This window comes from Onychomys torridus, chromosome 4, assembly GCF_903995425.1.
Source record: "Onychomys torridus chromosome 4, mOncTor1.1, whole genome shotgun sequence".
Taxonomy (NCBI): Eukaryota; Metazoa; Chordata; class Mammalia; order Rodentia; family Cricetidae; genus Onychomys; species Onychomys torridus.
Window position 1 is genome coordinate 139,831,247 of NC_050446.1, and position 15,088 is coordinate 139,846,334.

Genomic DNA, 15,088 nt, shown 5'->3' on the forward strand with positions numbered 1-15,088 from the left:
GCTACTCAGCACACCTAAGTGAAAGCTGGTCACTACGCAGCAGCTCTCGGGGGCCCGACCCTTGGGCACATTCTCTTCCCAAGCACTGCCCTCACAGCTGACCTGGGTTGGCCTTTTGCTCCTCAGCAATCTGTTCCAAGCGACCCAACAGGGCATCGATGTTGGACTTGATCTGTGTCAGCTCTGTTTTGATGGTCTGTAGCTCGCTGCTCTTTACTGGGAGTGGAGAGGAGACAATGTTATCACTTAGGGGCCCAATGCAAACAAAACCCCAGCCTCACAGTGTCAACAGGGAAGGCCATTCTTTTTTGGCTCTTTTCCAGCCAAGAGAAAAGGTCTCTTCTTGAGAGAACCAAGAGGTCATCCCCAGGGGTGACCAGTCCATACATATGAACCTGGCCATTTCCCTAGACCTCTCAATCCTTTATAGAAGGACTGAAGATGGATAAGAATGTAGGTTGGGGCCATATGTGCAGCACATCTGCAATTCCAGCATTTGGGAGGCGAAGACAGGAGGATTGTGAGTTCAAGGTTAATCTGGTTTAAATCATGAAATCCTGTGTCAAAAACAAAAACAATGTAGGTCTGTGGTGCATTCTAGGAACACCTAAGTAATGACATGTGTCTTTAGCTGTGTTAACAGGGTGGGGTCTGTTTTTAAAGGTATAAAAAAAAGTCTTTGCAATTAGATTTCCTGACTGCAGTATACAAAGACCAGAATAAATTTGCCCTTATCCTTACTAGAGAAAAATATGCTATCGATTCAATGGGTGTCACACAGCACTGGACCTTTTTTTTTTTTTTTTTTTTTTTAAGAAATGCATCCAAACACTTGATTGTTATGAGTAATTTCAGCTGCAGACTTCCTCCTTTATTTCCTCACTGTTAATAAAGTATGACTCTAGGGGCTAGAGAGATGGCTCAGTGACTGAGAGCACTGGTTGCTCGTGCAGAAGACCTGACTTTGATCGTCAGCACCTACATAACAGTCCCAGGGAGATCCATCACCCTCTTCTAGCCTCCACAGGTACTGTATATACACGGTACAGGGACATACATGCGGGCAAACACCCATACACATAAAATAAAAATAAAGATTAAAAATTTAAAAATCAATTTAAAAAAATGTGGTTCTATTATTTTAGTGATGATAAAAAAAAACAAACCATCCAAAACAGTGGTTCTCATCCTTCCTAATGCTGCAACTCTTTAATACAGTTCCTCGTTGTGGTGACCCCTAACTATAAATTTATTTCACTGCTACTTCATAACTGAAATTTTGCTAGTGTTATGAATCATAATGTAAATATCTGATATGCAACCCCCAAGGAGTTCAAGAGCCAATGATCTAGAAAGACTGGAAGATGTCACCAGGTCGTGGTGGCACACATCTTTAATTCCAGCACTCAAGAGGCAGACCCCGTCTCAAAGCTTAAAAAAAAAAAAAAAAAAAAAAAAAAATCAACAAACAAATAAAGGTTACTCACACTTGATCTTGGCTGAGCCAGTAGTGATGGCTGTGGAACGGGCAAAGAGCTTGACAGGTATTGTAGTTTTGACACGGCGAACCAAAGGGACCGTGACACGGGGTCTCTTCACTGGGACTGCCCTGGGCACAGGCACTGGAGAAAGGCGGCCTCGGTAATCAAACAGCCTGGGAAGACAAATAGACCAGAGGCTGCAGCATGGCCTGTGACCACCAGGAGGCACTACAACACTAGCTTTACCTGTGTACCCTGAAAGGGACATGGAAGACGTGTCTGCTTCCAACAAGCCCTGGTATGAAAAGGGCTTTTGGGATCCTAAAGGCTAGTGAAAGCCTTACTATTTCCTTATCCCCAGCCACGCCAGGAGAAGCAGCCTAGGAACAAACAGCCTGTTCGCAGAAAGGAGCCTCTCTTGAGGTCAGCAACATCCAGACCTACCTTCTACTCAGATAACTGCCACCCCAACCTGTGATTAATTTGTAAATGTCAAAACAGCATAAATCCCTACCTGGAAAGAGAAGGGTTTAAAAGTAGGTGGCCAACCCTTGAACTTTGTTTTCCCATCTACTTAATGAGGAGGGCTGTCCAAGTTCACTGTCTACCTGAGTGTGCAGTAAGGGTAGAGCATGACAGCCTGGTTACAAATACCTGAGAACGTATGACAAGTGAAAGCTGGGTTCCAGTGGACTGACACACTCAGTCGAGGAACCTACAGCCTCAGACTCTAAGCCCCTTTTTCCTTGTGGACCTTTGTTTTCTTCTTCAGAGATACAGGCCAAGCACTCAACAGTATTTCAAGGGTAGGCACTAAATTAGACCCAAAGTTCCCAGGCTGTGCCCTCTCCAGAAGGGCTTCTCTTCCTGAGAGCAGACAAACTCTGAAGGCTGCTGAGTAGGCAACTCTCCCACATCTGCTATGACCATGGTTCTGAAGGACACCAGACTTGGTCAGGAATATCCTCTATTTTTGGATGAGAACCTGCCATCACTAGGAAACTCAAGGTCCCATTTCTTGGTGCTCCTGTTTAGAGTCCTGCAGGTGGTAGCAGCCAGTATTCAGTCTCTGGGAATGAACTGAACTTCTGATCCTTCATTTTGACCCACAAGGGGAGGTGATGATCACCGAACCATAAGATTGCAAGAGCTTCAGGAGTCCTGAGAGACCATTTGATATAAGTCTATCTCACTGACTAGTAGGAGAATTTGCCCAAAGATAGCTAATCCATTCAGTGGCAAGACAGAGATTAGCATGCAAGACTTCTGACTTCCAGGTTAGGACACTTTGCACTGTACCACATTATTTCCTGAAAACACTGACAGCAAAGAAAATGGTTCAGAAAAGCTGTTTTCCCTGGGCTATCTGGAGAAGGAAGAGAGGTTCTGATTTAATCTTTACCGCAACTTCTAGTCAAGCACATGACCAGGAGCTGGCACTGTGGTTAGTCTTGTAATCCCCGCACTCAACAGGAGGATATAACTCGTTTGTAAAACTTCTCAACAAATGTGGCTGGGGCCTCTGAAATAGACTTCAAGGTTGAAGTCTAGGTAGGATTGGGGATAGATGGGGATAAAAGGCAGATCACAACCTATCAGGGGCTAATTCAGGCCTCCAAATAACTGTGACCTCTTAGTCACTAGGGTCAGACCAAACTATCTGTGTGGGCTTCCTTTCTGGCTGTGACACCTTACAGAGACAAAGAGACCGAGCAAGAGTTTGAGGGTTCAAAAACTACCCGTGAAAGCACTGTGCCTGTTTTTGTACTGCAGCTGCCCGGGTGTGTTACACTGCCTACACTACAGGACTAGGAAGAGGCAAGGCAGTCAGAATGGAAGAGTTGGTGTGACAGTGGGTGCTCTGGCCTGAGCACCTACAAAATGAGACTCTAGTCTTAGCTGTGTCCCTGATTTGTGAAGCAAAGACCCATTCAAAATTCTATGCTTCAGTTCCCAACTGGAGGACTTTGTTGAGCTATACTAGCAATCTCTTAAGACCCTTCCAGTGTGGCTATTTAATGCCTAGACACGCCCCTCCCTGCTCACCTGGCATAGAAGTAGTCTTGATAGTAATCATAGTCAAAGCTGTAGCCACTAGGAAAACAAAGGGAGATGGCCACTCAGCCCACTTCTCCATAGGTCCTCATCTCCAAATGTCTTTCTAAATTCTAAGCTTGGCACAATGTCACTCTCAGCATTTATGCCCTCTGTGAAGAGGGACCCAACCAATGCAGACAAAAAACAAGAACAAAAACAGGCATAGAGCCTCACCTGTATATGGCAGTCGCTGCTCTCTTTAGCCCCTTGGGTCTATTGGGCTTGGGCTCTCCAGCCATGTTGATATCTGTGTGGAAAGCAGCAGCAGAGTTGGAACGCTGACATGACAGCAGTACGCCCACACACATCACATTGTGCCACAATGTATTTACACAGTGCACACATGCAAGTGAGGTAGCCAAAGGTCTTCAGATATTTAATTTTCAAACATTAGAAGAATATCCGTATATCACATGGATATGCCTGGTTACATATTCATATACATTCAGGCACATATATAAGTCTTCACATACCATATAAATACATATTTTCAAGTACATTCATATAAATCAGGTATATATGAACACATGTACATCCTCACATATACATATCCAGGTAAGAAAGTCATACCCACATGCAAAAGTATGTGCTCACACATTCTCTACACATTCAATCACATGAGCATATCTAATATTCACTTCTACATGCATATAGATATACCTTCTAAAGCACATATAAAGATGTAAGCAAGCAAGCACACACACATAAAAACACTGTAAGGTAGACACCAACAGTCATTTCATATGTATGTGTAATCAATAAAGCGAAGAGTACACAGCTTCCCTTTAGTCCTTGTGTTCACAGCTCCTCAAAGATTTTAGAAAGGGTTCTAACCCATATCTTCTATAGACTGAGGTAACAGGTTATACTAGTTCATTTTGTTCCCGTTCTATGGAGAATCTGGATTTTAACTAGAACCAAAAACTTGTTTTTAAGAGGCTATGGGGGTAGATCAGTGAGTGCATTGCTCAACCCATATCTGAGAAGCTTCTTCTTGCAAGAGACAGGAATTAACGCAGAGACTCAGAACTAAACAATGTGAGACTTTGCAGCAAACAGTTCTAAATAGGATGTGTTCATCAAACCACTCCCCTCAAGGCACAGGGTCTATGCAGAAGAGGAGGTGGAAATGATTCTAAGAACCAGAGGTGAGGGATGACTCCAAATAAACAATGTCTTCCAGATACAACAGGACTAAGGCACACATGGACTCGGAGGTTATGGCAGCACACACAGGACCTAGAGGTTCAAGTTCAACTGGGTTGTAGCACTAAAAGAGGTTAAGTTATTTGCAACTGTTATCTCCCAGCAAGAGGAAGATCCGTTTCCTTCAATGCAGTGCCAGTGGGTCTATCAATCCCAAACAGGGCAGGCCCTACACCCAGGAGCAGCCGACCAACACAAAACTAAACCCATTGGTTTTTGTTTGCTTTTTTATAAGGGGGGGGGGCTTTTTGTTTCATTTTGGCATTTTAATCTCTCTGACTCTGTTTTACTATGTGATTTTCCTTGTTTTTATTCATTTCTTTCTTTTTTTGAGAGAAAGATGGAGGAAAAAAAACAAAATTAAATTGGTGAGTAAGAATGGGAGGAGTTGGGGATAGGAAAAAAAAGCATTTTATATATATATATATATATATATATATATATATATTTATTTATTTATTTATTTATTTATTTATTTATTTATTTTTAATTTAAGGGGAGAAAAAAAGAGGCTATGAAAACCAGAGAGAAAGGTGTTTGCCTAGAGTTTGAACCTTAGAACCCACATAAAGGTAGAAAGAACCAACTCCATAAGGTTGTCCTCTGATCTCTACACAGAAACCATGGTTTACATATACATGTGTATGTGTAAACAAACATACTTTTTTTCCCCTTCTGAAACAGGATCCCTCTGTGTAGCCCTGGATGTCCTGGAATGGACCAGGCTGGCCCTGAACTCACAGAGATCCACTTGCCTCTGCCTCCCAAGTGCTGAGATTAAAGGTACATGCCACCATGCCCAGAAACACAAATAATTTTTTTAAAAAAAGCATTGGGAAAGCAAGGGCAGGATAAAAAGGGGCATCTATAACAATCTCTTTATAGGCAATCATTTAAGAATTGATTAAAAATATAATTTATGTCTGTTGAAGTCATAAACTCCCAGACAGTAGCTACTCAGAGGACAGAGAGGTTAACTTACCCAGAGTCTGTCCAGCCAGCACCCGTCCATTCTCTCCCAGCACAGCTGCCCGGGCATGGCGCTCATTGGCATACTGGACAAAGGCATAGCCTTTGTGCACAGAACAGCCGGCCACACGGCCATATTTGGAAAAGATGGTTTCCACATCTGACTTCTTTACCACAGCTGTGTTTAGGTTCCCAATGAAGACCCGAGAGTTGATGGACTTGGGGTCATTCTTGTTGGTTACATTGCTGGTCTGAATCTTCAAGGACATGGTGTCCACCTGAAAAGATAATGCCAATGTGAAACTGGGTTCTCAGGCTAGGCATGAGGAATGTTCATGGCCCATATCCTGACTAGCCTGAATTCGCTCCTTGCCTTTCTAATTCTCATCCCTATGGCACCCATCTTTCCTGTGCTAGCATTCTGTTTTCTTGTTACATTATCAAGAGTTGCTGCTAATCTTATACGAGGTGCTTTACAGTGTTTCCTCATTTGGTACTCACATGATAGTGCATATGGGAAAAATCAACATAGGAAGGTCCCAGTGCTAGTCAACAGCAAGGCTGGGATTGCCAGTCTCTTGATGCCATTTTTTAAAATTATTTATTTTTATTTTATGTGCATTGGTGTTTTGCAGCAGGAAACTGAAATTACAGGGAGTTGTGAGCTGCCATGTGGGTGCTGGGAATAGAACCCGGGTCCTCTGGAAGAGCAGGAAGGGCTCTTAACCGCTGAGCCATCTCTCCAGCCCGACTCCCATTTTTTTTTAAACCCTGTATCTTTTAAAATGTTTATCACAAATGTTACCCCATTTAAAAACTAAATTTAATAATTTTCTACAGCTTTTTTATATTCCTTCAATGCAGAACTGTCATGAAAAGGACACATGCTAACTTCAACAGTCCCTATTAAAAAAAAAAATTGCTTAGTCTGATCTAGAAGTACTTCATCTTTACTAACTCAGTCAGTAAAGTCTAAAGAAAGTCTAAAGCACTCTATAAAGTGTGTTTACTAGCCACTGTAATACTGAATAATCCCAAGAACTCATGGATGAATATAGATTATTTTACCAGAAACTGAGACTCTGCTAAAAACTTTGTTAAGATTGTTAACTTTCTAATAAGAGGCATTTAAACACTTTTAAAGACCATTTCCGTCAGCTCCATCACTGCTTCCTAGAGTTAAAGCCAATTTAAATAGTTGAGATAACAAATTTACCCACGAATGGTCTTTAGAATTTAGTTTGTTATTCACTTTATACTGACTCAATCAGTTTGGCTTATAAACGAGTTTGCAGCTACTCCTGTAAGTGTGTCTATCTGCAGGTCCGTAGACAAACTGAGGTATCATGTCTCAGTGCAGTCCCCCTGCTTGTTATTGTGAGACTGTTTTTCAATCTTTTTTTTTGTTTTGTTTCGTTTTTCGAGACAAGGGTTTCTTTGTGTAGCTTTGCACCTTTCCTGGATCTCACTCTGTAGACCAGGCTGGCCTTGAACTCAGAGACCCGCCTGCCTCTGCCTCCCGAGTGCTGGGATTAAAGGCGTGCGCCACCGCCTGGCTGTTTTTCAATCTTTACTAAGTATGCTGACCTTGCTAGCCAGCAAGCCTAGCTCTGTTTCCTCCAGTACTGATATTACAAGTGCATGCCCCTATACTTGACTTCTTAAAATGTATGTCCTTGTTGGCCACAATGGAGCATGCCTTTAATCCCAGCACTCAGAAGGTAGAGAAAGGTGAGTTCAAGGCCAACCTGGTCTGCATAGTAAATTTCAGGAAAACCAGAAAAACTCGGTCTTAACTCTATGTTACCCCACAGAGCCCTTGTGCAGAACAGTTGCACCCTGGCATAAGGCCCAAGAAAAAGGGAAAAGGTTGTTAATTCCAGTAGGTAAGGTTTGCGGTCTGGTCTTGACATTTGTACTTCCTGGCCCTGTGTTCATCATGCAACTCCAAACATATCTCCTAGGGTAGTTTCAGAAGGTACTAAATAAGTCTCCAAGCAAAACGTATAAAAACCTTCATCAGCCAGTCTGTTTATTCTGCCTAATACTGAGGGGTAGGGGATTCTTTTCAGAGAATTAAGTAGGAATGCAAGGTGAAGAAATGTTCTTTTTGTACTATCCTAAAGCAAGGGCTCAGAGCTTATCTCACTTCTACTAATGAAGAGGCTGGTGTGAGCTATAGAACTGACTTGGACCAGACAGGCTCTTGTTTACTTTTACACCAAAGTTTATCAAGCAGTGAAGGACACAAGGAGATATCCACGAACACAATATCCAATATACTCTTCATAAACAACAGGGAATGTTTAACGCTTTCCCACTTTTCAGTTACAACAATCCTCCTACCTGGATGGTAAGTAATTCAAAGGTTAAGTCCTTGCCCATCCACAAACAAACTTTATAAGGTGACATTGTGACACTAGACATTAACTCATCCTGCTCAAAACTATGCAGAGAGATGCCACTTTGTTTGGCAGGAGGGAGACAACCAGGCCCAGGGTGAGGACTGAGAAAGAGGGAAGGAGAGATGATAGTTCAGATGTAATGGCTGCTGGCTCTGCATTTACCTGACAAGGACAGGACAGTGGTGGATTCCCTCAGATTGTTAGGAGCCTCCAACACAACTGCCCAGGAAGCACTCACTGAGCACCCCTGCGAAGGAGCACTGTGGATGGTCCAGCACTCACTGGTTTGCTGGAGAACAGTTCTTCAGGCTTGGCTCTGCCAATCTTTTCTCTCCTCACTTGAGCTTTGGGGCAATACATATAAAAGAACTTTGCAAACTGTGGAGGCCTTTACAAGACCAAATACTAGTACAACCATATGAATTTGTCTATTTTATTAACACCACCACTAGGGGGCCATTCTAGGTGAGTCATGATCAGACTGGAGCACACTCTTAGGATACCAAGACAAGTCAACAAGGTGACAACCCTGCTCTGATCTGTAGAGATGACACAGAGAGCATATATGCATGTGGTTGCTAAATGGAACATGCTCTGGTACCCAAATCCCAAACTATTTCCTCTCAGTTGATTTTTAAGTCATGCATGATGCTTTGGCATGTAGGCTGCATGCTACTCTGTAGACTCCCTAAGCACAAGAGGATAGACACATGTCTAGGGAGTTGTAGAATGTACCTGAATGGTACTTACTAAAGGTGTATGCCATACTCCCTAGTTTTCAGGCCTGGTTTTCTAGTCGGGTCCAAATGCCCATCCTCACAAACCAACAAACCCCAACTTCATAAACAGCCCTATTTTATATTTTCCTCCTTTATTCTCCCCCACCTTGCTTCAAGGACAAAATAACATGTAACTAAAGCTGGCCTTGAACTTGCTATATAGAGCCAAAGATGATGACCTTAAATTCCTGCCTCCTGCTTCTCAAGTGCTTGGATCACCAGCATTTGCCATCACATCTAGCTTCTTCCTGGATTTTTCAAGATTTCCATTTATCTCAGAGTATGGATCCTAAAAATATCAATATCCTTTTCAGCAAAATTACCTAACTTGGTAAGCTACTCCCCACTGCCAGCCAAACCTTGCTTTATAAACTGTGTAACTGAGCTGGGCGGTGGTAGTGCACGCCTTTAATCCCAGCACTCAGGAAGCAGAGCCAGGTAGATCTCTGAGTTCGAGGCCAGCCTGGTCCTAAAAGGCACTAAAAAGGACACAGATAAACCCTGCCTCAAAACAAAAACAAACACCCAAAAAACAAAACAAAAGGCTGAGGAGAGGTGGATGGTGGGCCTGGGGAGGTCATATAACAACCACATTTGTTATTAGAGATATCTGTAATGTCAGATTAGCAGGAACTCTGGTTCATAAACAGAACAACCAAGATTAAAGCCAGCCCCAGCCCCAGGGTTTGGGGTGTCCTCTAGCTCTAAGTCTAGTTTTTTGCTGTTATTTTTTTTTTTTTGCCTTGGCCCTTCAATATCTTTTCTCTTTCTCCCTCTCCACCCCCACACCCCACCACCTCTCTCTTTAAAGATAGTCTCGTACAGCTTAAGCTGGCCTTGAATTTATCTGCCTACTTCCACGTCCCAAATGCTAAAATGACAAGCATGAGCTATCATACCCCACAAGATTAGGATTTTTGTATTCTATTTTTCCTATAAGTGAGATGGGCATCCAGGAAAGCATGGAGCAGAAAACAAAGATAGAATCTCAAAAACACTGCTATGCTAGAGGAAAACTAGAGGGTTAGAGCTGCCTCCTAGGCCAATGTCTTCACTTTCACTTGCTAGATAAAACAACTGCTTAAAAGCTGGAGCCTTAAACTAATTAAACCCCTACCAGGGACAATAGCTTTGAAATGCAATTACAGCTCAAAGGGATGGGCCAGCTTCTTCAAGTTAGTAAGAACAGAAATTTGGCAAAAAGCAAACTGTTTTCCCAAGTTCAAATATTTCAGACAGAAACTATGTTCTTGAACACAAAAGCCAACACTAGGAAAAAACCAAAGAGCTTTGCAAACATACAAAAGTCCTAAAAGTACCTCCAACTCCTAAATTTTGGGTAATGGAGAATCTCCCCAAAATCCACTATAGTAAAAGGAGCCTCTGATTCTGAGTAACAGCGCTTTATACATCTTTTCTTATTTGATCTTCACATAAGGATTTATTTTAAATAGGAAAATGAGACAAAGTAATTAGTTAATAAGACAAAGTCACAACTGGAATTCAGATCTGACTGAAAAACAACAAACCAACCAACCAGATATCCACAGGGGCCAGAGTGTGTGTGCAAAAATTCCTGAGCTAACAGTTTCTAGGGCAAGAATACTCATCTCAATCAAATACACACCCCCCTTGTGCTTCCCTGCTTCTCCAATTCTTCAATTTGCACAGGACTTCTGTGAATACCATGGATGTCTGTGAGGCTTTGCATTTAGAACCTCATTCTTCCTTCAAAGTCTATGTTGGAACCTAATTCCCAATGTGAAAACATAGTAGCCAGACCTTAGAGATCTTCTGTCCATCCCTAGCTGCCTGGTAACCAAGACCAGCTAAACCAAGGAGCAGTAGATACTTATGGGCAAACTGCTTAGCTTTCTCCAGAAATGGTTATCTTTATCTCCAATAGCAACTTTTCTTTCTTAACCACTCAGATATTCCCAGGTTTAGAAGGTGATTAGGTCCAAAGAGCCAACTCTGCAAAAATGGGTTTTAGTACCTTTATAATATAAAGTCCCCCGAGAACTACCTTTCCCTTTCCACAATATAGGAACAGAACAAAACAACTTGTCCTGGAGCCACAGGCACACTTACCAGATACCTTCATTTTTGGACTCTAGAACTTGAAGAAATAAATTTCTTGTTCATAAAATATCAATATTCATCATAAAATCATGAAAGTACTAAAATAATATTGCTAATCACCTCCCCACTCCCCTTTAAAGGCTCAAGATTTTTTCAAAGTTATATGACTTATGTAAGGGCAGACAGCTAGGGAAGGGACTTGACATTCTTCAGTCCAGACTCATCTACTGTAAACCTGGCTGACTCTACACCTCCCTCGTTAGGCTTCCAATCCTGCCTCTCAGATTAAATCAGGTCTAGTGTTTGAACTTGCCCAGCACTGGACCTGTTCCTCGTGGAATGCTCACCTCTTAGGAGGAGCTGCTACTCTTGGCCTCGCTGCCCCAATGCCACTTAGTCAGTTTTAGGCAGTCATGGTGGGTTACTTCTGATTTCATTCTGCCTTTAACCTCAGATAACCCTAGGACAGCAAGCAGTAACTTGCTGTCAGTGATAGGAGCCTATCTCTGGAGAAAGCCAAGCAATTAGATGGGTCAGTGTCTAGGGACTCCTTAGTCCAGAGATCCTGGTTACCAGGCAGCCGTGGATGACAGAACATCTATTAATCTCATTAAACTCATCAGGCCCCCACTCATTAACACTGCTCAAATGATCATTACTGGCCAGACAGGACTAATTTCCCAAGTAGCACTGACAATTTCCACTCTCCTGAGAAACTCCCAGTTCTCACCACAGAAGGCTTTTAGAGGGATCAAAGTACAAGCTGAACTGGCTACAGACCCGTAAGACTCCACTTTGGCTTGGCTGTTCATGTGACCTGAAACAAGTCATGAGATTTCTACAAACAACAACACTCTTATTCTGAAATAGAAAGCATCTCCCTGATTATCTTTTCAGATCTGTACAGTGATTGAATAGGCTAATCAATTTCAAAGTGCTCTGTTGTATCTGTAATAAATTATGAAAAGATACAGGATTATGCCTGCTGTGGGACGTTCTGTATGTTAAATGTGTTGCTCTGATTGGTTAATAAATAAAACAGTGATTGGCCAGTAGCCATGCAGGAAGTATAGGCAGGACAAGCAGAGAGGAGAATGCTGGGAGGTAGAAGGCAGAGGCAGGAGATGCTGTGGGCCACCGCCATGAGTACCAACATGTAAGATACCAGTAAACCACGAGTCATGTGGCAAGGTATAGATTTATAGAAATAGGTTAATTTAAGATGTAAGAACTAGATAGCAAGAAGCCTAACACGGCCATACAGTTTATAAGTGTCTGTGTGTTTATTCGGTTGGGTCTAAGCAGCTGCAGGACTGGCGGGTGAGAGAGATTAGTTCTGACCGTGGGACAAGCAGGACTGGAGAAAACTTCAGCTACATACACCTATTTCTATTACTGCCTAATTTCTATTTCTCACATTCAACAATCATTTTTTGAGTGTTTCCTGTACCAGCCTTACTGAGAAACCAAGTAGAGACTGCTCTCTTGGTTGTCAAGAAGCCCTCTTTCACCAGACATGGTGCATGGGTCTTTAATCCCAGCACCTGGAAGGCAGAAGCAGGTGTGTTTCTGAAGTCAAGTCCAGCCTGGTCTAAGCAGTGAGTTCCAGGCCAGCCAAGGCCACATAGTTTAAGACCCTGCCTCAAAAAATAAAAATAAAAAAGCCTTTTGGGAACCCAGTTTTTGTTACTGTTGTTAGTTTTGTTTTTCCTGAAATAGCAAAAACAGCATAAACTTCGGAGTCATGTAGGACTGAGTTCCAAATCTAGTCCTGTCGATTTATGAGCTTGGCCATGTCTCTCACACTTGCTAGGCCTCAGAATCCTCAACTGCCAAGCAGAATTAAGGTATTCTGCTATGGCCAGAGTACCAAGCGGGCAGAGATGGCTCAGCTGGTAATGGCACTTGCCATCAAGCCTGCAGACCTGAGATCCACAGGACATTTACAGCAGAGGAAGAGAACCCGTTCTCTAAACTCCCGATGCGCACCCACAGACTGACTAAATAAATACATGAATCTAATTTTTAAGGAAACTTAAGTCAGGGGGCTGGAGAGACAGCACAGCAGTTACAGTACTGACAGCTGTGACTCAAATTCTAATTGGTCTTAATAATAAAAACCCAGAGTCAGATATCGGGGTAAATGTTGAAAGATCAGAGAAGTAAAGGAGTAAGCCATTAGAGACTTCTTACCTCTATGGAATCCTCAGGCAGAAGAGGAGTGAGCTTCTGTCTCCTCCCACCTTTATATTCCTCTCTCTGGCCAGCCATATCACATCCTGTCTCCACCTCCCTAGCGCTGGAATTCAAGGGGTGAGATCCCAAGAGCTGGGATGGAAGGTACTTGACACCATTGCCTGGCTCTGTTTCCCTTTTAGCTGGATCAATCTTGTGTAACCCAGGGTGGCCTTAAACTCAGAGATCTGTCTGCCTCCTGAGTGCTGAGATTAAAGGAGTGTGCCACCATCGCCTGGCCTCTATGGCTAACTAGTGGCTTAGCTATGCACTCTGATCTTCAGACAATCTTTATTTTTTAGATAACAAACAAAATATCACCACAGACCACTTTTCTGGAGGACCCAAATCCAATTCCCAGCACCTACATAGGAGCCCATTATCTGTAACTCCAGTTCTAGGGCTTCTGACAACCTCACACAGACATACATGCAGGCAAAATACCAATGAACATAAAAGAAAACAAAACCTATGTTTGTTCTTAAAAATATTTAAAATAAAAAAATTAAGTCAGGCATGGTGATAGACACCTTTAATTTCAGCACTCTGGAGGCAGAGGAAGGCAGATCTCTGTGAGTTCTATTGTTCATTGTGATGGCTATTCTTTGTTGTTAACTATATCTGGAAAATCCTAGTGGCCGGGCACACCTGTGAGGGATTTTTCTTAACGAAATCATCTGAAGTGGGAAGACTCACTTCTAATACGGATCTTGGAAGCTCACTTTCTCTCTGCCTGCTTGCTCTTACTTTTGCTAGCAAATCCATTCATTCACTGGCATTGGAGCCTACTTCTTTGGGATTCCAGTGTATACTGGGGACCAGCTGAGACAACCATTCTCTTGGTCTGAACAACTAACTACTGGATTCTTGGACCACAGACTAGAAGCCGTTCTAATAAATCCTCTTTTTACATAAGTTCTGCTTTTCTATTACCTAGTACATACAGTGAGTGAGTGCCAGGACACCCGGGGTACACAGAGAAATCCTGTTTCAAAAAGCAAAACAAGCGTAAAGAAGGAAGAGAGAGAGAAAAAAGAAAGTCAGAGATAGAAAAATTAAGTAGTATCTAGTCTAGTGTCAGATGCTGGTAGGTATTTCTTAAGAAATAGAATATAGCTGGGTGGTGGCAGCAGCACATGCTTTTAATCCCAGCATTCAGGAGACAGAGGTAGGAGGATCTGAGTTTGAGACAACCTGGTCTACATATAGAGTGAGTCCCAGGAGAGTCAGAGCTGCACAGAGAAACCCTGTCTTGAAACAAAAACAGAAGGAAAAAAAAACCAAACAAACAGAATGTTATGATTTGGATATAACAGCCCCAAAGGTTCATGTACTGAAGTCTTATCCCCCAATTAGAAATACTATTGTTTTTGTTTTGTTCAGGGTTTCTCTGTGTAGTTTTGATGCCTGTCCTGGATCTCACTCTGTAGATCAGGCTGGCCTCGAACTCACAAGAGGCCTGGCTCGGCCTCCCGAGTGCTGGGATTAAAGGCGTGCGCCAACACCGCCTGGCTTAGAAGCACTATTTTTAATGACTGGACTGTGAGGATGCCAGTCAGTCGATCAAGGATTAACCCCACCCACTGATGAGCTCATGGCCCAACTGGCAATAAAGAGACAGCACCCGGTTGGAGGATGTAGTCACCAGCAAGCATGTCTTTGAAGTGTGTATCTCATCTCTTGCCCTTTTCTGTCTCTTGGTTTCTGGCCACTTTAAGATGAGCAGCTTTGCTTTTCCATACCCTCTACCATGACATTCTGCTTTACCACAGACCTAGAAACAAAAACTAAATATGGGCTGAAATTGTATGCCAAAACAAACCCTCACTTTCCT

General features: G+C 42.7%; 1 protein-coding gene across 2 annotated transcripts in view; it reads right to left on the reverse strand.

Moving 5' to 3' along the window:
• Raly (RALY heterogeneous nuclear ribonucleoprotein) overlaps positions 1–15,088 on the reverse strand; it is a 51,955-nt gene that overhangs the window by 2,807 nt on the left and 34,060 nt on the right. The window contains exons 2-6 of one of the 2 annotated variants that reach the window (XM_036186078.1): positions 5,767–6,031; positions 3,753–3,825; positions 3,528–3,575; positions 1,488–1,654; positions 103–216 (exon numbers count right to left, since the gene is read on the reverse strand). In XM_036186078.1, coding sequence (XP_036041971.1) covers positions 103–216; positions 1,488–1,654; positions 3,528–3,575; positions 3,753–3,825; positions 5,767–6,022 — 658 coding nt within the window. In that variant the 5' untranslated portion in view covers positions 6,023–6,031. The remainder of the gene's footprint in view (positions 1–102; positions 217–1,487; positions 1,655–3,527; positions 3,576–3,752; positions 3,826–5,766; positions 6,032–15,088) is intronic. The other variant, XM_036186077.1, reaches the window with a different exon arrangement.